The 25,570-nt window shown below is 38.2% G+C and overlaps 2 protein-coding genes and 1 non-coding gene across 4 annotated transcripts; 1 reads left to right on the top strand and 2 right to left on the bottom strand.

Annotated features, from left to right (window-relative positions):
* Positions 1 to 1,224: 1,224 nt before the first annotated feature.
* LOC112083549 lies at positions 1,225 to 13,765 on the bottom strand. 2 transcript variants are annotated; one of them, XM_024151764.1, is made up of 3 exons: positions 13,583 to 13,765; positions 13,430 to 13,481; positions 1,225 to 1,840 (listed from the first exon to the last, which is right to left on the bottom strand). In XM_024151764.1, the coding sequence occupies exons 2-3, from the start codon at positions 13,462 to 13,464 to the stop codon at positions 1,438 to 1,440; spliced, it is 438 nt and encodes a 145-aa protein (XP_024007532.1). In that variant the 5' UTR covers positions 13,465 to 13,481; positions 13,583 to 13,765; the 3' UTR covers positions 1,225 to 1,437. The 2 variants fall into 2 exon arrangements, with proteins under 2 accessions (XP_024007532.1, XP_024007531.1); XM_024151763.1 differs by having other exon boundaries at positions 13,430 to 13,492.
* Positions 13,766 to 15,576: 1,811 nt separating this feature from the next.
* LOC112083704 lies at positions 15,577 to 15,683 on the bottom strand. The gene has a single exon (XR_002897840.1). It is a non-coding gene; the product is annotated as a small nucleolar RNA R71 (small nucleolar RNA).
* A 1,069-nt stretch (positions 15,684 to 16,752) lies between these two features.
* On the top strand, positions 16,753 to 17,652 carry LOC18012187. Its single transcript, XM_024151480.1, has one exon. The coding sequence runs from the start codon at positions 16,753 to 16,755 to the stop codon at positions 17,650 to 17,652; it is 900 nt and encodes a 299-aa protein (XP_024007248.1).
* The last annotated feature ends 7,918 nt before the right edge of the window (positions 17,653 to 25,570 follow it).

Here is a 25,570-nt window from a genome sequence, read left to right on the forward strand (position 1 = left end):
TCTCATGTCCTCCCAATTATTGACCTGTCCATGTCTATGCCTTTTTCTTTCGGAAACATCTCGATCCCACCACGCCAAGGCATTGTCAGTTAGCTGTGCAGCCGCTAATGACACCTTTCTAGCCTCCGAGTATAGGTAATAATCGAAGATGTACTCCATCCTCCTTTTCCAATCAAGATACGCAACAGGGTTCACCTTGCCGAAAAATATTGGTGCGGTGAGCTTGAGGTCTTTGCCCTCTTCTTGGCCTCGGCCTCGTTGGTTTTGTCCTCATGGTTGGTTTTGGTTTGGTGGATCACCATCGTCAAGATCCTCCATGACCTCATCTTCGTCCTGGTTGCCCCTTCATGCGTTTACACCTCTAATAGGTCCTCTTGGGGCTGGTGGTGGCTGCTCAATCTGTGTCATTCGCTCCCCTAAGGTGGCAAGTTGAGCCTGGATATTAGCAAGTATCTGAGCCATGTTAACCTCTCCTTGTTCTCGTTTTGGCGTGCAACAAAAACAACTAAAGATCAAGTGCAATTGGTACGGTATGAAATTTTGGCTACTAGAACGCAAATAACAAAACTACTAAGTATGAAGATTCTTCTCTCTTCTTTTCTCTTTTTTTTTTTGATGCAATGATAGTACTATAGGATATGAGGTAACCGATGTATTAAAACAATGTATCTAGGGCAATAAAATGGATTCAAGACTACTAATGCGATGCAATAAGATTTTTTTTTACTTTTCTTAAGGAACCCTAGTGATATGAAGATAATGAATGTAAACTTGAAACAAACGGTACTTTTTATTTTATTTTCTAGAGAACCCTAACACGATGCAATGAGTTAAACAAAGAGATCTAATTTTTTTTTTTTGATTTTTCTTCAAGAATGAAACGAAACTAGAAGGTAACAAGGGGATAGATTCACCTGACACGAGCCTAAGCTCTGATACCAGATGATGTAGGAACAAGAGTGACTTGTTCTTACTTGGATGGAAAGGTGGTGAATCTCTAGCTGGCCGTACGACTCTCTCTAGATGACTCGGTAGAAAGGAGTGATGAATCGAGGTGACAAGGGTACAATGGATCGAGAGACGCCACACAGATGATGGAAGAATCTGTGATAAGTCTTGTTCTTCAGCTTCAAAGGAATCGCACCAAAGAAGAGGAAGAGAACTAGTCGTGGCTAGGGTTTTTGCTTTCAAAAAAAACTCAGGTTATTTTATTTATAGGTTAAAAGTTTACATGCTGAGAAGGAACCTTATATAATGGTTCGACAGCGGGGTGGCTTCTCCTGGCCGAAAAATACAGAAAAGGAAACTACAAAACTCATTGTTTAACTAAAGCAACAAAATGGAAAAGTTCTAAAAACTAAGGAAAACGACTAAGGCAAAGAAAAGCTCCTGCAAAAAAAACAATAAGCTCGTGAGATATAATCCAATTGTAAATACTTACATTGGTTTGATGAGTGGTATTTCCACTTGCTTGGAGATGATAAACGTAGTAGCATCCTTGATGCCTTGTAAAACAGGTAGGAATGATATGGCTTGAAACTTAAGTTGAGAGTAGTCATTGCTCGGTGTCTCCTTGACTTTCTTTGGTTCTTGAAGGTCTTGGCTTGAACCGGCCGTGTCTCCCACGTCCATTGGTGTCTCTCGGGTGATCTCCCCTTTGAGTAGCTCCTCTTTGAGTTCCTCGTGCTCTATAAGTGTGATCAGCCCTTCTATTGACTTGTTGAACTCCTCTCTTAGACTCTTAGTACCTGACCTTGTCCTTGGTGCATGTCTCATGGTGGGTATGTTGATCGGCTCTTCATCAGCTAGTGTTAGGCTTGTCTCGATGTCCTCATCAACACTGCTCGACCAAGAAACCCATTTTCGAGCCCAAATCAATTTCTTCATTTGGAGAAACCCTAAGTGACGTCCAGAAATGACTTAAGGACTATAAATACATGTTTTGGGAACCCTAGGCCGTATATTTTTCATATTATTCATTCTTAGAGTTGTGTTTTTCATACATTTAGCGTTTAGGTCTAGGGAGATAGAGATCTATCTCTTGAACCCTTTTTGTTTCTTTTCAATATCGATTTCTATTCAGTATTTCAATACAATGTTTTTGCTTGCTTTAATCATGTCTGAGTAATTTACATGTTGGGTTTTAGGGAATTTTTGATGGGGATTATATATGTTCGATGAGGATTCGATTAGATACTAAAGCTGAATCCTAGAATTTTTTCTTCTAAACTTATTTTTAATGCATGACAGTAGTGTCATGAACTATAATCTGATTTAGGTTTGTAGTGTTGCGAAAGTTTTCATTAGGGGCCAGATCTAGTTAGAGAAGAGCAATTATGCCATAGGAGTGGAAAACTACCTATGGGTGATATATTCATAAATTGCATCATTTAATGTACATATTCTAGTCAAAATCATGTCTCATTTGCATGCATTTTAGGTCTTTAGGCATTGTTTTAGGACTTAGGAGATTGCATTAGGTCCAAGAGAGTTTTGCATGTTTTGGAGTGTTAAACAGGTGCTTTTGGAGCCAATTTGGAGTGGATGATGTGATTCAGATGAAGAAATGGAGTTGGAATGATCAAAAATGGTGAAAAGGAGCAATTTTGGGTTTCTCGGCAAAATGGTGTACTGAAGGTCGAAGGTTCTCGACCAAAATCCTTCCCGCGGGTAGCTTTCTCGGCCAATAACACGTACCGCGGTCAAGTCTCTCGGCCAAAATCTCCGGGTGCAGACACGTTTCCGAAATCGCCTGTCCGGGGAACCTTCCGGTCAGATTTAGCTGTCGAAGTCTTCATAAAGGTTGGAGATAATTGAGTCAAGAGTCCATAACAGTTGGAATCAAGGCATTTGGACCACAGAACTGAAAGATATGGTAATCGGAAGACGAACAGGTCTCGCACTCATTCCGGAGCAATCCGATACCCCTGAATGATCGCCTGTCCGGGGAGCCTTCCGGTCCGATTCAGACGGCGGGTGCTTCATAGAAGTTGGAGAGCATTGCATCACGGTCTCTTAGCAAGTAGAATCGTGGAATTCGGACGCGTGAGCAGAGAGATAAGCTTGTCGGAAGGAACCCCAGTCTCGCAGGTATTCCGGACCGAGCAGATCAGTTCTAAAGGATGCGAAGGACGGTGCACTTCCAGGCCGATTTAGTTTCCGGGTCCTTCATGAGAACCATAGACATTTGAGCCTTCTTTCCAGAACGTCCAAGAGCATTCAATTCGGATCTATGAGCAGAAAGATACAGTCTCCGGAATGGACACATGTCTAGACGCCTCTCTCTGGTCGTGTACATGCACTGCAAAGATGTGCCCTCCAGGAAGCCTTACACTTCCCAAGCACCGAAGCTTTCTTCACAAAAGTTGGAGATAAATGAGTCCTCTGTCTTCTGCAACCGAAATCATTCAATTCGGACAAGTCTCATAGGAGTTACACTCTCCGGAATGCGAAGTGGTCTAAGCTGCTCTGGATGCTGCGAGTTGGAGAGGAAGGAGACCAAGCCGCAGCAACACTCGCAAATCACTCCGACTTGAGCCTGCGACCTAGGTGCAATAGAGACCAACCCGCAGAGTTTGTACATTCCCCAGAAACCGCCTTAGCCCTGCGAGTTGGAGAGGAAGGAGACCAAGCCGCAGCAACACTCGCAAAACACTCCTACTTAGGCGTGCGGCTAAGACAAGGCGATTCAGGCTTCACAAGACAAGTCTTCATCTACTGCGACTTAGGTGTGCGACCTGGGACATACTGGACTGACCCGCAGGATTTCCACTTGACCCAACTGAGCCGGGTCAGTACCCAGTTTGTCCTGGGCTGACCCGGTCCATTAGCACTAGGTATATATAGTTTTTTGGGAGAAAAACCCAAGTATATCATCTTCTCTCTTAGTTTCTCTCTAGTTTTCTTTCCTTTTGAGTGTAAAAACGTTTTTGATTAAGAGATATCTGAAGGGATTTGATCATTCCAAGTCTGTTTCTTATCATCTCATCATCTCATTTCTGCTTCTAATCATGATTAACATCATCTCTTGCAAAAGATTAGATGTGTTCTTCATGATTAGTGAGTAGTCATCTTTTAAGCTTCTAGGTGTGTAGATTAGGGTGCTTAGATGTAGATTAATGATTGTTTAAGCTTAGATTCTCTTCTCCTTTCCTTAGTTAGCTGATCCTAATGCTAGATCCTTGCACATCACTTGGGTCTAGAATCTGGGTTTTTCATGCACCAAAAGTGTTTGATGAAATGCCTGAATGAAAGCTAACTAAGGGTTTATGCATTAATGTCATGGGAATGATTGTTAAATGCATGAATGGCATATTAGAACTGTTTCTTAATGCTCATTGATTCATATTTCACAAATGATGATTTGGTTTGAAAATGGATTAGTGTAGAGGTTAGTGCCTTCATGAGAGGATTAATCTAGATTAGAGTTCTAAGTTAATTGGAATTTGAGATCATGTGATGCTTGCTTTATCTTTCTGTATAAGATTCAGTCTTTCTTAGCTCTTATTTTGATGCACAAAGAGGCTGTCTGGTCATGTTAGACTTGGAACCTTATGCTTGTTAATTGCTTATTCACTAATGGGAATTAGTCTTGAATTGGTAATTAACAAAGGGATTTCTGTCATGAGAATGAATTAATCTGAATTGGAAGTCTAGACTAAAGATTTGCAAGTGTTGCATTGTTTGCTTAGCATCATGAATTCACATTTAAAGCACCCTAATCAATGATCACATCTAGAGGTTTAGCTTTCTTTTTATTTGAATTTGAGTGTTTGTTTAGTTTCTCTTGCTTGTTTAATTCTTAATTACTGTTTGTTCTTGCTTGTTTTGTTATATGCTTTTAGATAATTTTGGTTACCAACTCATCTGCTTATTAGACTTGGATTAAGAATTGATCCTCATAGTTCTAGTGTCTAGAATCTCTCCATTTGGATTGATACCTCAAGTGCTACAATGACATGAGTAGTTGAGGAATTGATCAAGGATTGAAAAATTCCTACTATCAATGGGTGAGTTGTGAATGTAGATGAGTCTAGTGCAAGATTGCGTACACTCCCTTTCGGTGCCAGAGTGGAAACCTACTGTCAGTGTTGTTGGTGACATTTGGTTCCGATTACGATAGTGACAAAGTCATACCTTTGAGCTCGAGTTCTAAAAGTTTTAGCTATGATATTTTAAATTACTTTTTATCAATATTTTGAATCGTTCATACCCCAGAGGTAATTTTCCTGAAAACCCAGCGTCTCATTTTATAAGTTTACATCGATTTTGATTCAAGCTTTTTACATTTAGTTTTCTTCATTTTTCCAGTCCATTTTCTTAAGTCTTTAGATTAGGTAATTTTTAGTTTTAATTGTTTCTTTCTTTTCCCGTTTAGTTTAGGATTTATGTTTTAGTGACACCTTAAAAACCCCTTTAAAATATCGATTAGTTCTACACTTCCTTGCTTTAATTTCTTTCAATGGTTTTTGCAGAAAAGACCCTCATCCCCTATGGATTCGATCCCTAAGTAATACAATCGATTAGCTGTGCAGTTGCGGCTTTAATTGATTCTAGTAGGGTAAAACTTGTTCCCACACTCACACCACATCAAGTTTTTGGTGCCGTTTCCGGGAAAGGCAAGCGTTTTCTCTTTCGTAAAACCCTGGAAAGGTTAGTAAATCGACTCTAGAACACTTTTTTCTACTTATTTTCCTTTTTGGTTTTCCTTATTTCAGGTTTTGAAGCAATGAACCCTATGGACCGAAATCATTACTACGAGGAAGGTTTCTACAACACTTCTCAAGCAACCAAACACAGAGAAAAGCAATATATGTGATCTTCTCAATTTGGTTGAAACCCTAATCCCAACCACCAGTTGTACAGACGCCGCGAGCCTCCCATGTACTGAGATGAAGCTTTTCCATCTCCTATGGTTAACCCTAGACCATATGCTCATCGCCTACCTCATCAGATCCTCAAGCAGGATGAAAACGTGCATATCAGTAACTGTTTGGAGCATCTTGAAGCCACAATCAAGCAGTTCATCAATGCCAAGCCGTCTCTACAACCCCCCTTCATGAGAGAACTGATGGTATATCAACTCTTTTCAACAAAAAGTTTGAAGACCTCTCTGATCAAGTCAAGTGAATATAAGAACGAGCAAACAAGGATGCAGCCACCATAGCCAAGAGATTTGACACCATGGAGGAAGAGCAAGCCAAACACACTTATGAGCTTCGCAATGCTAAGAAACAGATCAGAGACCTTGACGATGTGGAAAACTCCTTCAATGAAGCCAAGAACGAGTCTTATGACTTCACAGCCAAAGTTTCAGAGAAGGTGTACAAGGTCATGGACTACCGAAGAGCTTGATTCTACCCTAGACAAAGTTTTCTATGCTCTTGATGAAGTTCAAGAGAAAGTGAGGAGATTATGCAAAGACGTGGAGCACAAGGTTCAGCACTTCATACTGACGGTCTTGACCTAGGAAAGAAGTACACTGAGCCAGGAGACCCAAGAGACCACTTAGAAGGCAAATGAGCAGGTAAATCAGGCAACTCACCTCGGAGACGCTTCCTTGCGGTCGCATCTCCTGTGACCGTGGCCAACAAGCAGTTTACTGCGGTTGTGCTTGTCCTACCCGCGGCCAACAGTCACTTCCCCACCGTCACGTCACCTGCAGCCGCACACAACCATCAGTTCGTCTCTAATCAATCCCATTCGGCTCATACAGGCCACTGCTCATCTGATGCACCTCCTGGAGTGACTAGAAATCCTCCATTCCAGCAAGTGATCTATTCTATCAGCACTCAGGAATCTCAAGATGAAGATGAGTCCCTACCTTGGAACATGGCTTTATCTTGTGAAGATAATTATGAAGAACGATTTTCTGAAGATAAAGAGTATGGTCTGCTTGTTGAATATACAAATGCAGAATACTCATCAAGGAGCAACTCACTAAGTCTTGAAGTGATAACCAGTAGCATATCCAGGGAGAATCTTATTGAATTTAACAAATTTGGTAAGACAATCTTTGCCCACATGAGTTTTAATGATGTCTGGGAGCTTTGTTGTTTGCAAGTTTTCTTTGGATACAACAAAGAGTGTAAAAAAACATTCACACTTATTTCATAAGAGCCAGACACCTAACATCACCTAATGTTGCTGTTTACTCCATTCATCTCCAAAAACCTGAAGAATGCAGCTACTTTACCAAAAATATCAGCAAGGAGAAGCTGGATGAGTTCAACAATGTGGTTCGAAGCTTACCACAAGGAATTACTTTCAGCAAAGCCTGCAAGGACTACATGATCGGCTAATACTTCTGTGAGAACAAGGAGTCTATTCCTCAGATAGAAGACTTTTTCAATCATGCCAAACAAGGAAGACCTGCTCGAAGACTCCACAAAATCGAAATTCATGGTCAATTTCTTATCTCTTGTTTCATTAGAGGTGAAAGATTTAACCATGTTCTATGTGCTTCTGAAGCTTGTCTCAACATGATGTCCAAAGCAACTGCTTTGAGTCTTGGTATTAAGCACCTGCGCAGGACTAGAACAAGGATCAGCCTAGCTGATGAATCTAGTGCCACACCTAAACGAGTAGCTTATGACATTCCTTTAAGGATAGGAACCTGCATTGTTCTTGTTGATTTCTATATTGTCAAGACCAAATATGATTCACATCCGATCATTCTTGGATGATCCTTCCTAGCAACTGCTGGAGCCATCATGGATTGGCCAAACCAGAGGATTTCATTTGCTAATGTCGACAAAGGACATCTTCTTTAATGTTGTTTCTTTTAACAGCAGAGTAGGAAAACGTCCTGCAACAGAGGTGTTTGAAGCAAAACATTGGAGTGACGAAGAACCTGCTAGGAAAAACAAGGAAAATTCAAAATAGACTTGTCTTAGGATAAAGTCTTCATCGAACTGAGCCACTTCCTACACCAAGTCGAGCTAAACGACTTAAAACATAAGCGCTTAATGGGAGGCAACCCATTTAGATATTGTTTTTCCTTAGGATTTTCTTTCTTTTTCTATTGATCTTTTTCTTTTTCTTAGTTTCAGGTGTTTCTTCTAAATCAAAAAATAAAAAAACCAAAAAAACCAAAAAAACCAAAAAAACCAAAAAGAAAGATTGGTTCTCAGCCCAGCATGAACCAAGGGGAGGCAGGATTTGGCCGCATGAAGCTGGCTGCGGTCGCATTCAATCGGACCGCGGCCAAGAAGAGGTCGACCATGGTCCCAGATTGCTACTCGCGACCAAGACCAAGTTTCCCATGGTCGCGTGAGTCCGGACCGCAGCTCCGACCCAATCCAGCCTCCGACCCAATCCACCCCATTTCACCTCACGCTGTCTCATTCCACCCATCCACCACTTCCCACCACCTCCCATCACCTTTTAGCATCTTCCCGCATCTTTGTGCATCAATCCGTTTCATTCCCGTCAGCATCCCGATTCGAAGTTCATGTGTCATTCGTCCACCCCAGCATCATTTGCATCATCAACACCATCCGCTAATGCATTCCGCCAACATCTGCATCATTCATTGCATCCTGCGTCCAGGTAAGTTTTCTTTTGTTTACCTTTCTCCATACATTCATGCATTTTTCTCATCCAAACTCGATTTATTTCACACTGAGGACAGTGTGATTTAAGTCTGGGGGAGGATTTCATCCCTTTCCAACCACCTTTCTTTCATGAGTCTTGCATTATCTACTATTTTCGTGTTTTCTTTAAAAGTTTTTCATAAACAGTTTTCAAAACAAAATACGTTGTAAAGGGAATGATGAACATAAAAATCGATGATAATTGACTGTGTGCTTTTAGACTATTCCCTATTGACATGCTCATTCATGATTTAGGACCAGACTAGATGGTAGCTAAGCACATTTGAAAAAAAAATCCCCCCAGAGGAATTTGAATGGTTTTGATTTAGATGAATAAATACACAAGCTCTGTTTTATCTGGACTTAACATTGACTTAACTTTCTCACTGAAGCATTAGATCAGGGAAATGAATCATACATTCAGGACTCCTTTATCCTTTTTACCACTTTTTGTTGATCTTGAATGGCTAGTTCATCTTTAGCTAGTTCTCCACCGTAACCCAACCTCTTTCAAACCACATGCATTCTTGTTTTTCATTGTCCTATATGCAGACATGTGCAAAAACTTCGAAGAGAAAGAGGAATAACACAATTTTCAGTCACTAAAGACCAAGACCTGCGATTTGACCAGAATTATTCAACAAGGGAGAAAGCTCAATTTGCCTCGGAAAAACTTCAAAACTTTGGTATATTTTTGTCCCTTAGACTCTCTCTTTTAATAAAAGGTGTTTTCCCTTTCAATATAAAAGAATAACGAAAAAAAAGAAGAAGAAGAAAAGAAAAGGAAAATAAGAAATGAAAGGAAATAAAAACCTCAAGGAGTCTAGGAGGATCAAATTTTATCTTTGAGGCAAGTTGTGGTTCGATTATTTTCAGTTTTGGAGATTATCTTTCTGATTCCCATAAAAGATTTAAGTCTAGGGGAAGTAGCTGTTTACAACAAAAGAAGAAGGATTATGCAACAACACTGGACAGGGAGAAGTGACTGAAAATTATGGACATCAACAAGTCCTTTTCTCTCTTGCGGTTTTGCATAATGTCTAGCATCCTCCAGATCTTCAGGTAACCCGAAACATTTTAACTCCACCACTTAAAAAGCCTTTAATACCAAACGCCATCTACCCTGAATGATGTCTTTGATTAGAATTCACTATACACTTAATGAATGTAGATAGCTAGTTCACTGGAATAGATATTTAGACTGTTAAGATTTTGCAAGACAGAAAAAGTGGACTAGTATCTTTTGTGTCTTGGTGATAATTTTCTAGACTAAGTTGCGATTGTTGCGATTGTTGTACGATCGTTGGTCGTAGGTTAGAGGTTCATGTCTCTGAGATTTATGCATTCCCAATTTTTGTTTTACTTCACCTAATTTGTTTTTTGCTTTGTTTGAGGAAAAACAAAGGTTTAAGTCTGGAGGAGTTGATAACACCGTATTTTGACCATTTTTATGGATCGTTTTTAAATACTTTTTCAATGGTTTTTATTTTTTATTAGTATTTTTATTATAGTTTTCTAGTATTTATAGTTTCATGAGTCTTTTCAGGAAACTTAGGAAAAAGCTTAGCAAAATGGATAGAACACCAGATTTTCAGCTCAGAGTCAAACCGTCAGAAGTTCACCCTCAAATGAAGACTTTCTTACCATCTGATCCAGCTCAAATTTGGTAATCTTAAAGATGGAGGAGCTAGCTTTCCAGCACACTTGACAGCTGGAAAATCCAACGGTTCAGTCAAAATTTACGCAAAGAGTAAGATGTCTCGTCAACCAGCAGGCCAGCATTACTGACCGCGGCCAGCAAGTATTTTCCACCGGTCGCATACCCTCTGACCGCGGAGAATACTCTGCTCGACCAATGAGCCCATTTCAAAACCCAAATCGATGTCTTCATTTGGAGAAACTCTAAGTGACGTCCAGAAATGAGTTGAGGACTATAAATACATGTTTTATGAACCCTAGGCTGTATGCTTATCATATTATTCATTTTAAAGAGTTGTGTTTTTCATACTTTTAACTTTTAGGTCTAGGGAGATAGAGATCTATCTCTTGAACCCTTTTTGTTTCTTTTCAATATCGATTTCTATTAAGTATTTCAATACAATGTTTTTGCTTTCTTTAATCATGTCTGAGTAATTTACTTGTTGGGTTTAAAGGAATTTTTGATGGGGATTATATATGTTCAATGAGGATTCGATTAGATACTAAAGCTGAATCCTAGAACTTTTTCTTCTAAACTTATTTTTAATGCATGACAGTAGTGTCATGAACTATAATCTGATTTAGGTTTGTAGTGTTGCGAAAGTTTTCATTAGGGGCCAGATCTAGTTAGAGAAGAGAAATTATGCCATATGAGTGGAAAACTACCTATGGGTGAGTTGTGAATGTAGATGAGTCTAGTGCAAGATTGCGTACACTCGCTTCCGGGGTCAGGGTGGAAACTTACTGGTCAGGGTCGTTGGTGATAGTTGGTTGCAATCACGACAATGATATAGTCATACCTTCGAGTTGTAGTTCTTAAATAGCCATGATCTTTTAAATTAATTTATAGCAATGTTTTGAATCGTTCATACCCCGGAGATAATTTCTCTGAAAACCCAGCAACTCATTTTATAAGTTAACATCAATTAATATTCAAGCTTTTTACATTAAGTTTTCTTTATATTTCCAGCTGATTTTCTTAAGTCTTTAGATTGGGTCATTTTTAGTTTTAATAATTTCTTCCTTTTCCCGTTTAGTTTAGGATTTACGTTTTAGTGACACCCCAAAAATATTTTTCACTACAAGAAAGTATACGATTAGCAACGATTTTTTACGACGATTAAGAATCGTCGCAAATTCCCTTCGAATTAACAACAAAGCACGACGATTCTTATAACCGTCGCCAAATCGTCAGTAATTGGCGACGAAAAGAATTCGACGTTACATTGTCGTGCAGTAACGACGATCTGGCGACGATTATAAGAATCTCGTTAAATCGTCGTAACTTAGGGACGATTTAACGACGAATAAACCCGATTCTCATTTTCGTTGTTAATTCGTCGCTAAACTACATTTCGTCGTTAATTCGTTGTTAAATAACGTTGTTAATTCGATGGTAAGCAGAATAAAAATCTATATATAGGGCCTCCCATAACCCAAAAAAAATCACAATGCTCCTAAATAAGAGTGATTGAATTGATCACTTAATTGGGAACAAGTATAAAATTTCAAAATATTCACTTGGTAGTGAATATTAAATATATATACGAAATGTCGTCCATATATGAAATTCGGAAATGGATGTACAATCGTATTGATTCAACGGGATCGTTGACAAAAGAATTCAGTGAGGGGGTTGAGGGATTCATGCATGAGGCGGGAAAACTTTAGAGGAGTCTCAAAGCGCATATCACCAGGAAGTTAAGGAGGAGCTTTTGGAGTATGACTCCATCTTCGATATCATTGCCCTCTCAATCCCAGATGTTGCAAATGCCTTGCGAGCAAAACGTCAAAAACGTGCAGCGGAAAAGGAGGCAAGATTGGCGGCACGGAGAGTGGCGACACAAGCTGCGGGTACTCAAGGAGCATCTACAAGTGGTGGAGCGACACAAGCTGCGGGTACTCAAGGAGCATCTACAAGTGGTGGAGAAGATCAATCACATGCTCCGGTTACTAATCTTGCGGACGATTTTGGAGATTTCGAAATTGATTATGATGCTTAAATATGATTTCTTTTTGTTGTAATAAAAATATTAGAGACGTCCCGAGTGCTTCGTCCCGAGTGCTTTGTCATCCGCACCACGCCGCTGAGGACCAGAAGATGATCCAGTCGTTCTACGGGCCAAGACTGCACCTTTAGAGGAGTCTCAAAGCGCAAATCACCAGGAAGTTCAGGAGGAGCTTTTGGAGTATGACTCCATCTTCGATATCATTGCCCTCTCAATCCCAGATGTTGCAAATGCCTTGCGAGCAAAACGTCAAAAACGTGCAGCGGAAAAGGAGGCAAGATTGGCGGCACGGAGAGTGGCGACACAAGCTGCGGGTACTCAAGGAGCATCTACAAGTGGTGGAGCGACACAAGCTGCGGGTACTCAATTAGCATCTACAAGTGGTGGAGAAGATCAATCACATGCTCCGGTTACTAATCTTGTGGACGATTTTGGAGATTTCGAAATTGATTATGATGCTTAAATATGATTTCTTTTTGTTGTAATAAAAATATTTTGTTTTGTTTTTAATTAAAATAATTTTATTTTCATATTTATTTTTAAATTAATTTATTTAATTTTTAATTATTATTTTAAAAAAATTTGGGTTTAAAAAATAAATAAACATTCGTCCTTAAATCGTTGTAAATTACGACGAATTCGGGACGAAATGTATACACGAATTAGGGACGAATCTAGAGTAACGACGACTTAAGGATGATTCTTCTGCCACGAATTTGCAACGAATTGCCGACGAAAGCTTTTCGTCGTTCAATCGTCGTTACATTTACAACGAAGTTACGACGAATGCTTCCCGACGATTTAACGACGATTATTTGTTTCTCGCTAATTAAAGACGATTTTACGACGAATTACCAGTTACGACGATCAATATACGACGAACTGGCATTCGTTGTTAAATCGTCGCAAACCTCATTTCACAACGATTTAACGACGAATATGGTCGTTGTGAAATGGGTGATTTCTTGTAGTGTTTAAAATATTGATTAGGTCTAGACTTCCTTGCTTTAATTTCTTTCAAAGATTTTTGCAGAAAAGATCCTCCTTCCCTATGGATTCGATCCCTAAGTACTACAATCGATTAGTTGTGCATTTCAATTAGGGTAAAACTTTTTCCCGCACTCATACCACATCAGGTTTCGTCCTCTATCGGCTGAGAGCATGAGTTCTCCCCAAATCCCTATATAGAGCCTTGTCAATGTAAAGGGTGAAGTCTTTGAGTGAAAGATGAACGGCGGTAAAGCTATTTGAAGAATTAAAATTCTGGCCAGTGATACTTACGAGATCTAAAACAGAGGAGTAAGTAAAAGGAAGTGAAGGAGCAGAGGTGTTAAGGTGGAACCTTCACATGGCGCCGGAGATTTGTTGGTGATTGGTGGGGAGATCACCACCGGTAAGAAGAACGCTGCTGACGGAGTTTTCGATGGTGATGCAGCATTTCCTCTGCCGTATTTCCATGTGCCCTTGTTTTTTTTTTAACAACACATGTATTTGACATGTATCGTGTTTTATTTCATGTTGATCTTGTTATTCGCCCTTGGGATTCCAGACATGGAATATTGACAAAAAAACCCTCCTAGCCAATACATCTGCAGCAAAATTTCTCTCTCGGTTGGTATGGTCCAAAGAACATTCTGGAAGCTTACCCATCCAATGTTTGATATCAATTAACAAGATCCCAATTTCATTATTGTCCTCTTGTTGGTTAATCATCTTTGTCAACTCCAACTTGTCTCTTTCAAACCAGATAATCTCTCCATCCTTTCATCCATACGATGTGAAAAGCTTGTAAAAAAACCCATTGCTTCATCTTGGAAAGAAGAAGACGTGGCTGCTACTGGTATACATCCCAACAAATGTATGCCTCAGTATGACCTCGAATGATCCAGCCAATACCTGAAATTTCTGAATCGCTTCTCCAGTTACTATCGAAATTGAATTTCAGCCATCCAAATGGAGGAGGTTCCGAGTGACTATTCCGATTTAAGATCCTAGATCTTATATCCGCTATATATATGCTTTATAAACTTGTTTATTGATAAAAAAAATTAGCAAATGAATATATGTTTTTAAGAAAATTCAAAAAATCTTGACCATAACAAAACAAAAAATTCTAAAATTCTAAAAACTAAAATTCTGATGCCATCGTCTTGTTACTTCATCTTCTGTCTCTGGCTGGTATCTTGGTTGGATTGTGGTATCAGATGCTGAACGGGTTGTGTCAAGATTCCTTTTAGGTTTCTGTTCTGTTAGCGTGTGCGAAAAAACATGAATGGATTGTAGTTTATTGGGAATTTTTTGTTACAACTTAAGTTTTGTGGTTCTTTTTTTTACTTCATTTTTTTTCTGAACCTTTTTTCTCAAGAAAAATGATAATTCTGTTTTTAGAAAAGATTAATTTCTTGCAAAAAAGAAAATTGTAAGAGAACCATTTAACTCACTTATATAATTCCGACCAATAATCAATTATGAAACTATGTAAAACTATAGATAAATTTTAAAATACCCTATTATTTTAGACATTATTTTAAAGAACCATATTATAAAATAGAATTTTGGATTTATGACCTCGAAAAGCTGTCAAAAGTAATGATATTTTTAAAAAATAATCAAATATCATTTATTGGTTAAAAAAATGTTTCAAAAGTATCCAAAAATATATTTACCATTCTCTAGAAACAATCCCAAAAATAGGAAATAAATAAAAACTATTAAATATTATCCAGTATTAAAAAGAAAATATACTATGCATAAAAATGACAGAAATGAGCAACAAGCCTTTGTTAATATAAACATGGCACAAAGGAATGAGAGGCAGGCTCAACAGAATCAGCAGCAGGCTCATAGGAATGAGCAACAGGCTCAATTCATTCCTCAGCATCAACCTTCAAAGGAGACCAGATCATTCACCTGTGTTTGTGGGAGAAAATGACAGGGCCAATGCTCATCAGTATGGAGCAGGGATTCAAGCACCACAGGTGTAGAACAACAATTTTGAAGTGAAAGCATCTTTACTGAACATTGTCCAAAACTCCAAGTTCCATGGATTGCCAATGAAAGATCCTTTGGAACACTTGGACCACTTTGATAAAGTTTGTGACTTGACAAAGATAAATGGAGTATCTGAGGACAGCTTCAAGCTCAGATTATTCCCCTTCAGTCTTGGTGACAAAGCACACCAATTGGAGAAGAATCTTCCAAGAGGCTCCATTCAAACTTGGGAGCAATGCAAGCAGGCATTTCTGTCTAAGTTCTTCTCAACCTCCAGAACAGAAAAACTGAGAAACCAAATCTCCAGCTTCACTCAACACAGCAATGACAGTTTTGGTGAAGCATTGGAGAGATTCAGGAGCTACACAAACCAGGGCCTACACTATAGGTTTAGTGAGGCTTCTCTTTTCAGCACATTTTATAGAGGGGCTCTTCCCAAGATCAGCAATCAGCTGGATACTGCATCAAATAGAAACTTTCTGGGAAAGGAGATTCATGCTGCTTTAGAGCTGGTAGAGAACTTAGCAATGAGCAATGACACTTATATAATTTCAACCAATAATCACTTATGGAACTATGTAAAACCATATATAACTTATTTCAAAATATCATATTATTTTAGACATTATTTTAAAGAACCATATTATAAAATAGAATGTTAAATTTAAGGCCTTGAAAAGCTGTAAAAAGTAATGATATTTAAAACAAAAGAAAAAAATAATCAAATACCATTTATTGGTTTAAAAATATTTCAAAAGTACCCAAAAATATATCTACCATTCTCCATAAACAATCCCAAAAATAGAAAATAAATAAAATTATAAAATATTATCCAGTATAAAAAGAAAGTACACCATACATAGAAAATAAAGTATGTCATATAGACATTGCATTGCATATAATTAATAAAAGTGAGTGGTGAATTCTTATTGAACACATTTATTAGAAGAAAGATAGGTGTCCAGTTACAGTTAGCCATATATAGTAAACATGATTTGCTAAATTTAAAGAGTCAACTTAGCATACATAAGATTTTATTTCTGAATACACCAAACCACATTAACATATAAGGTTATTTTCTTTTACATTGTTAGAATTCAATGTCAATAGTCAATAAAATTCTAAATGAATTTTTTCGGGGCTGAAATTATAAACATCACATATAAATATAACTCGAACTCCATAACAACTGTTCATATATATATATATATATATATATATTTGTTACCATTAATTGAAAACTATCAAAAAACATCTGATTAATATGTGGTTAAAAAGATAACAAAATCTTGCATTCCTTATCTTATAAGTTAAACATTTTTTTAATATGTGTATAAAACGATTACGAGATTAGATGACGATTACGAGATATTCCAATAATTTATCACCACCTTTCATTTTCTTCAAACTTTCTGCATACGCTTTTTTCTCTAATATCCTCTGTAGATCTCAAACCAATTATGTCACTCTCCACCATTGAACAACTACATGATTTCCATTCTCAAGACAGAGAGGTATTCGCTAAACTGGTTTTAAAATTCTCAAGAGCCACAGCTGAGTCCCTTCTTGTCATGGCCACATGGTTTTGGCTTGAAAACTTTGGCTTTGAACATATCTTCTCAGTCATCATGTCTCTCAGCGATCCTTTAATTCTATCTCTTGCTGACGAGGCTGTCTCGTGCTTCCGGTGCCTTGAGTTTAACGAACCACCAAATGGCTTTAAACAGATCCCTCTCACTGCAAGTTTCATGGAAAAAGATATATCTCTTCAAATAATCTACAAATATCGATACAGTGCCATCATAGGAATCAAAAATTTCTTAAGCACTGTTTGTTCTAGAATTTTCTCCGATATAATTCAAAGAGCTCTTCTGTATCCTTTATCATCCTCCAACTTCAGCAGACTCTGCAGCCCTCTCAACATCCCTGGCTTCCCTCATCCAACTTTTGGGAACATCGTCGTGATGCCTCATGTTGTTTGCGGGAATAATATCCCCCCCAACAACCCATTCCTGATCCCTAGTGATCTTTGGGGTTGGCATACTACATGCATCGCAACTGAGAATGATCGAACCATATTTCTAACGTTTTCTCGTGGGTTTCCAGTGTCAGAAGCGGAAGTGAAGAAACTCTTCACCCAAAAATATGGAGAAGGTTGCGTTGTAGGCGTTTTCATGCCAGATGTTAGTGGAAACTCCTTCAACAAAAATGGTCAGCAACAATCACTATATGCAAGGCTCATTCTGGACTCGGTCGTTACCGTGGATCGCATACTCAAAGGCAACAGTCTCAACAAGTTTGATTGGTCTGGAAAACATATTTGGGCTCGTAAGTACGAAGAGAGGCGTAAAAGGTTTTGATGTCAAAAATCTTATGTTGTAGTCAAATAATTTTGTGACACCCCAATCTGGGTGGATTATTTCACTTTGACAAAGTGGAAAATAAATTTTCGTAAAATTTTTATTAAATTAGTGGAGTTTCATTAAAAACAAAAGGAAGAATGGCATGATGTATTAATAGAATCTGAACCCGAAATAATTTATAAATGATTATATAAAAATCTACGGTCAAAAGAGATTAAATGTAGAATTTTTTAGTCAACAATGCAAGACCAAAGACTCATTCGAAGCAGAGAGTTAAAGGAATATTAATCATGACAGATCCAACAAAGTTAATGACAACATTAAGATGATGTTATTTCTATTTCATCATGAATTTGGCGGTTTATTCACACCAATTAATAGCTGAGAATGAGCCATTAAAGGAGAAAAAGACGTTACACAATGGGGAGCTCAAACAAAGGAAGAAGTGAAGAACAGTATAAAAAGGGAAAGAAGCCATCATTGGAAGAGGGCTCCTCCAAGAGAGAGACACACTACTACTAAATACTTTATATTTGCAGCTTGGGTTCTGTAGGAGAAGTGAAGTCTTTTCCCGAACAAATATCTTTCTTTTGGAAGAAGAACCATTGTACTTAATCAAACTACGTAATAAGCTTGAAACAGAAAACAAACTAAATTTAATTTTTTCCAAGAAAAAAATGCTGATTGTTCCCGGGTGTCTTGTGTCTTGATATTTCTTTGGGTGAATGCATTGTTTCCTCCTAAGGTTGATGGTGCACTGTTACGTCGAAAACTTACTATGGGCTCAAGTCTCATTGGATTCGTTGATACGGTGAAAAATATAACGAGTTTTCTCCTAATAAAACTGCAAGCGCACAACAATCACAATAGTATATAAAGAGTATCAAATTCACAAGGACTAGTGTGCTTAGGATCTCGATCTAACATAATTTTGTAACTAAAATAATCCAGTTCAAAAGATTTTCAGAATTTTGAAGCAAAGAAAATAAAAAAGCAAATCAGAAAATAAATGATGTACACTTCATGATTAAAATGGCTGGACAGCCGAGAATTCTCTGAGGTTCATGGATCAAATCAAACAAGCATTAGTTTGGATTTATAGCGACTTAGTCCACTAGTGGTTCTTAAACTAGATCTAAATAACTTAACAAGTCAGCATTTGTTGCTTGCTAGGAAGAAATCAGCAGTAAATACATGTTTGTAAGATTCTCACAATGCCCGTAAGTATACTTTTGTATCTTACAACATAGTTGCTTACTCTAGTTCAGGTCAATAAAATCAGCATGGAAGTGGTTTCATTTTACTTAAATCAGTTGCTAGGTGATCAATCAAACAACATGAAGTAACAAACAACAATAAGACTAAGAATCATATACACTATCCTAAATCTAACAACTTGATAGAAACTCCCTAATGACTTCACACACTTGATCCATATTGAGGTTGATAGATCTTTGACTTTGATCAATTTGCTGGGAAAGATGCTAAGACATGGGACATGTCCCAAAAATCCTTAGGCCCAATCTCAAGAGAAAGTTACAACACAAAGGGGTGACTTCAGGGAAGAAAAGACTTCGTGGTAAAAGGATGTGAAGGCGTGAGAAAGTTTCCCGAAAATCCCAAAGCCCATTACTACTTAAAACAAAATCTCCCCAAACCCTGAAATGAAGGCTGCATCAAGCACTATAATCTGTACTTGATAAACCGAATGATTTAATGGCTAACCACCAAGAAATCGATGAAGTTCTGAAAAGAACAGAAGAGAAACTCTGAAATTTTATTGATGAAAAGTGAATGAAAATATTCTAAGTATAGAAGCCTTATATAGAAGGCGAAGTAGACCATCGATCGTACATAGGGAATTATAAAAAGAAATAAATAAAGTCTGACTAAAATAAAGATAAGTTTGAATGACTCCTCGGCTAGCCAGAAATGGCCCTTGGGTTTCTCGGCCGAGAGTGAATGGCTGTTTAGAAGGTGAGACTTTTAGTGTTTAGGATCACCTTTTCTGGAGAGACAAGACAATATGCAAAACAGCAAGAGAGGGTGGAGCTGTTGATATCCACATTTTCCAGTCACATTCTTCTTGCTCTAAGATTCTTGATCTCCCATCTTCAGGTTCTCCTCATAACTCCCCCAGACTTAGATTTTTGTCCAGGTTTTAAAACAAATTCTCACAAATGAATACTTGCAGCATTTGCTTCAAATGATTTCGGCTACCCTTAGATTCTTTAGGCTTTTGGTTTCCTTTCCTTTCATTCTTTTTCTCTTTTTTTTATTTTTGTTTTTTTTAAAGGGGAAACCACCTTTTGACATAGAGTCTTAGGAAGCACGAAATTTACCTTTAACTTCAAGCTTTTTGAGGCACCATTGAGCTTTGATAGATTCTTGATGCTCCACTTTCCCAAATTCTTTCAGTCTTCTTCTTGAGTGACTGAAAACTATGTTGCTCCTCTCTCTCCGGCGTTTTTGCACATATCTGTCGATATAAACTAAAGAGAGAATGCATGAGGTTTAAACATGAAGGTTTGGGTAAAGGGTTTGGTACCAGCTAAAGATGAACTGGCCATCTAGGACAACAAAGAGTGGTAATAATGATGTAAAGATGTCCTAGATGTGTATCATGATGCCTTCTAAAACCAATAATGAGAAAATTAGATGTCAAGATTATGTTCAAGTGAAATGAGATAGTATATCCTGTTAGGAAAAGTCTCCATAAATAGAAATCCTCTGGTGGGAGTTCGTAGTGCAAGCACTCTAGCTACCGCCTAGTCTAATACTAACCACAAAAGAAACTAGCATGTAAAGTCTAGAAGCACATGGGTCTTACTCATCATAGTTTTGTGTCAAACATTCCTGAAAAAATACTCAAGGTCTTTTAATAAGCATAGAAAAATTTAAAAATTGCAGAAAAAGATAAGAAACAAAGAAAAATAGATTAGTACAGATAGACATCCTCCCCCAGACTTAAATCACAGTTTCCCCAGTGTGAAAAAGTTGGTGAGAAGATGGTGAAATAAAAGCAAAAGAGTCTAAAATAGAGGAAACGAAAAATGGTGATAGAACCGTGGGTATGATGTGGTGATGGATATGAGCCTATGTCTCATTGCTGTCATCTGTCTCTGTAGATGAGGAATCATCATCAAACCGGTGGTTCTTCAGTAGTCTCTTTATGCGCCTGTTGATCTTTTCTTGCTGGTCAAGCTTCTTCTTCAAAGCTGCAAAGTCTGCCACTCCTAGTGGATGCTCTGAGATGAGAAGAACTGGCTCATAATGAAGATGGTGCAGGCTGTAGTCTCCTGCTGTTTGCAGCTACCTCTCTGTTGGCTTTTGCAGCCAGAAATTGCTTCATGGTCATAGGTAAGAGTGGCAAAGATGGTAAGAAGTCGCTAGTCTCTGGTTTCCATCCTGGGTCTGAATCATCTCGGAGACGGGGCATTGAATCCGATGGTAGAACGACCCTGTACTCGGTGGAACTGGTGGAGAACTTGTAAGCAAATCCAATTGGGTCCACCTTGGCCCTGGTGATAGTCCTGTCTCTAGAGAACTGAGAAAGATCAAACCAATCCTCTCTAAGAGGTGTCTCAGCTGAAAGATCAACTCCTGCTGCTATCATAAGCAAAGTGATGATGCTCCCAAAAGCTGGTGAGTAGTCCTGACAATCAGATGTAAGCATCTCATGCTTAACCTTCACTAGGTTCCTTGCAATGATACAAGCAAAGCAAGGAAACCTGGGGTAATCTGCGAATGGTAGCTGTAGTGTCACCAACTCTAGCTTAATGACATTCGCTTGATTGGCTCGCAAAAACACAGTGTGTGCTAGTAGCTTATGAACATAGCGAACCGCAGGATGAGAGAGTAATGATGCCTTGGACCTTCCTTTGTCGTAAACTCCATAACCCATCAGCTACCAAAGATCCTCATCTGGATCCTTCTCCAATGCAATCTCATCACAATAAGGCAACTTCAAAGCATCACATATCTCTAAGATTGTAAGAGAGTAAGGATGACCTCCAATAGAGAAGGAGAGTCTGCCATCTAGAGCTCTAGGAGTAGCTCTCTTCTTGTAGCTCAAAGTTGCTGATGCAAGGAACTCTTTAGTGTGGTTCTCATAGGTCTGAAAGTTCTACTCCATGAATGATCTCATTCTAAGCCTATCAAGATACCATATCACATCTTCTCTGATTCCAAGCATCTCAAGAGTTGAGTAGTCAATTGCTGGAGTTGGCTTGATCTTCAGCTTCTCAAGCTGTGCCAAGTAATCGATGTCTGGGTCAATGGCTTTACCAACAAACTTCACTTTCTTCGAGGGAAAGATAGCTGAGTGGAGGTCTGCTCAATCTCTCTTGAAAAGATTCTTCTTTGCGCGGAAATGAAGGTGGATAGTGGCTCATCTTCACTCAGTTGTGTCTTGTTCAATGCATCATATGCCTCCTGCGAATGGGGCTTTTTCGCATGAGGGCTCGTCTTGGTTCGAATCAGTCGAACTTGAGAGAGATCCATGACCTGCAAAAACAAGATTCTCGAGAAAAAGGATAAATCAGGCTGCTTTGGTATCGATTTTTAAGAACAAGGTGTTTATAGAGAAATCACAAACACATTATCTTGACAAACAAACTGTAAATGTACCAAACATTACAAAATCTGAGAATTTCTAGTCAAGTTCGATATATTGATGTTCAACACATGAGATTTCTAAACCAGAATGTTGTTTATGCTCACTCACATGTAATGTAATCTAGTTTTCTTATCAACAAGAACCAAACAAATCAGATTTGCAAAGCTGAACCAAACAGATCTCCAAATTTCGATTTGTTCAAAGTCCCAAATCTCAGATTTTCGAAAATTTCAAATCTCCATGGTCTAAATGTTTAATTATGCAATTAAACTACCCAGTAGTCTATTCTTAAGTCCAAAGACAGTTTCCAATCATCATAAGGTGAATTTCTACTCATTCTTAGAAAACCCCAAATCTGAGTTCTTAAGAAAAAGTGAGAAATTTTAGCTCATACCTTGATGAAAGTGTTATAATGATAGATTTGAAATCTCCTTGGAAAAAGAGTGGGATATGTTCGAAAATTTGGAAGGGATTTGTCAAGTTTGAAATCTGTCTTTTTTCTCTAGATCTCCAAACTTGTTGGAGAAGATGAAGAGAAAAGACCTTTTTGATCTTTTAAATCCTCTTTTTCTTTTAAAAAGGTGTTTTCCTTAGAAAAAAATTATTTTTAAAAGTTTAGAAGACTTACCTGGCGTGTTTAACATGGAAATTATGCTTTGGGAACTTCCCGGTTAAAACCCATAGTAAAATGGGGAATTGAAGTTCCGGTTTAAGAACCAAAATGTTCAATCAGCGAGTTAATGAACCAAAATGATCAAGCAACTTAATTTAACATGAACTCAAAGACAAGTTAATCCTCTCATGAAGGTATAAAGCTTCTAAACTGATCCTCTTTAATACCAAAATCCCTTTTGAGAAGCATGAATCATCAAGTTTTAAGAAGCATCTCAATAAGTCATTTAAGAGAAACAAACTATCATTATCATGATGAAAGACTCTTAAACCTCTATTAAACCTGGTTCAGGTATTTCAGCGAACACTTCTCAGGCGTGAAAGACTCTTAAACCTCTACTAAACCTGGTTCAGGTATTTCATCTTTGCATCGCATCAGAACGGTAAGAAAACAGCTCTTGGACCCATCTTAACTCCGGAGACGATATCTTTCTGGTCACAGCTCTAAAACGGGTGATATTAAGTGTTCTGGAAAGAGCACTCAAAGACCTTGAATAGTGATGAAGGCGCCGACAACTGAATCGAAATGGAAAGGTATCGTCTCACGTAATCTTTGAAACTCATCGGATCGGCTTTAGAATACATGCGAGACAAGTGTATCTCCCGGTGGCGATATCTCTCTGCTCACTGCTCCGAACTCAGTAACTCTAACTATTCTGGAATCTTGACACGTTTATCTCCAACTTTGATGAAGACTCCGTTAACTGATTCGGACCAGAAACTTTCCCGGATTTGCAATCTTTGACGCGCTCAGGTGTAAACAGGTTTTTAGCCAAGAAATGCTTCCCGCGGTAAGGAAAATATCTGAGAAACATATACCACGGTAAGCTTTTTTGCCGATAACAATCTCCTGTCTCGGGATAAAACTTCACCCGACAATATTTTCACCCGATACAGATTTTTGGCCGAGAGAAATCACCCGATAGCATTTTTTGCTGATAAACTGATTTAGCCGGTACATGCTTTTGCCAAGGAATTCCCTTAAGTCGTTTTCACTAGTTTAACCCTTTTCTTCACTGTTTCAATTCCTAATCACACCTCTTGAACTCCAAACAACCTCCAAAACACCTGATAAAGACTTCAAACCATGCAAAACTCTTTGGGACCTAATGTAAACCCGAAGGTCTAAATTAATGCCTAAAGACCTAAAATGTAAGAGAAAAGACATGATTGGGACTCTAAAATGCAGCCTAAATGATGTAAATTATGGACATATCAATATCCATCGCTACTATGAGTCATAGAACCGTCAGAAGACATAGAATACAATAGCTCTTAAAATTAAACAAACAGGTTAGTAAGCAACTCACTAGGTTTCTCTCGGTATTTCACTCAGCACTCTTAATATCCTCACAACACATAAGAGCCTCTCCTCGGTTCTAAAAGAACTAAATCAACAACTTGATTTAAGCCTTCAATCAAACAGATTATCAAGCGATTATGGAGAAAGAAAAGAGAAGATAAAAAGAAAAGATTTCAATTCCACCAGACTATTTTTTCTGATTTTTTTTGAAGCAACTAGATCATGATATTTTTTAATTTTATATAACAAAAGAAAGAATAAGAAAAGGCAGAATTTAAAAAGACAAAACGGATAGATACTACCGAATTTTCAAATGTATGGCTCTGATACCACATGATAGAAACACCCTTAGGACTTCACACACTTGATCGAGATTGAGGTTGATAGATCCTTGGCTTTGGTCGATTCGCTGGGAAAGATGTTAATCCTTAGGCCCAATCTCAAGAGAAAGTTACAAAACAAGTGGGTGACTTCAGAGAAGAAAAGACTTCGCAGTAAAAGGATGTTAAGGCGTGTGAAAGAGTTTTCTCAAAAATTCCTAAGCCCCAATTACTACTTAAAACGAAATCTCCCCAAACCCTGGAATGAAGGCAGCGTCAAGCACTATGATATGTACTTGATAAATCGAATGATAATGGCTAACAACCAAGAAAAATCGATGAAGTTCTGAAAAGAACAAAAGAGAAAACTCTGAAATTTTATTGATAAAAAGTGAATGAAAATATTCTAAGTATAAGAAGCCTTATATAGAAGGCAAAGTAAACCATCGGTCGTCAGAGGGAATTACAAAAAGAAATAAATAAAGTTTGACTAAAATAAAGATACGTATGAATGACTCCTCGGCTAGCCAGAAACGACCCTTGAGTTGCTTGCGGAAAGTGACGTTTGGACTACCAAACCATGGACCAAGCCTAGTGCTGTCATGCGGGTCGGATCCGCCCCGCCAGACCCACCCGCCGCAGGTTAGGGTTAGGATTATCCGCAAAACAGGATCCTCAAGACCTGCGAGTTATAGACTAGATACCCGCACCCGCCTCTCATTAATCAAGTGGGTCTGGCGGGTAACACGCCACATATGAAAATTTAAAAATGGCAAAATACATACGATTATGACTGAAACATAAGTTTTAAATGGAAATAAACATAAGTGATTATGTTACAATAAAGCATAAGTTAAACATAAGTTATCAAAACACTAAACAGTATTCAAACTTAAGCAAAAAAAAAAAATTAAAGATGTGAAAACAGAATTCATTCCTAGAATCTGCTGGATTAGGCTTCGTAGAATCCATTCCCAGAATCTGTTAAAAAGAAGAGAAAAT

Source organism: Eutrema salsugineum, unplaced genomic scaffold (assembly GCF_000478725.1).
Source record: "Eutrema salsugineum unplaced genomic scaffold, Eutsalg1_0 scaffold_6, whole genome shotgun sequence".
In the NCBI taxonomy this organism is placed as follows: domain Eukaryota; kingdom Viridiplantae; phylum Streptophyta; class Magnoliopsida; order Brassicales; family Brassicaceae; genus Eutrema; species Eutrema salsugineum.

Excerpts from the sequence above, each read along its gene's own strand:
- LOC18012187 (XM_024151480.1), top strand. The coding sequence starts at position 16,753 with ATGTCACTCTCCACCATTGAACAACTACATGATTTCCATTCTCAAGAC.
- LOC112083549 (XM_024151764.1), bottom strand. The coding sequence starts at position 13,464 with ATGCTCTCAGCCGATAGAGGACGAAACCTGATGTG. Across the intron at positions 1,841-13,429 it reads AGAGGACGAAACCTGATGTG|TGTTGATGAGGACATCGAGA; the intron begins GTATGAGTGCGG and ends TTGGTCGAGCAG.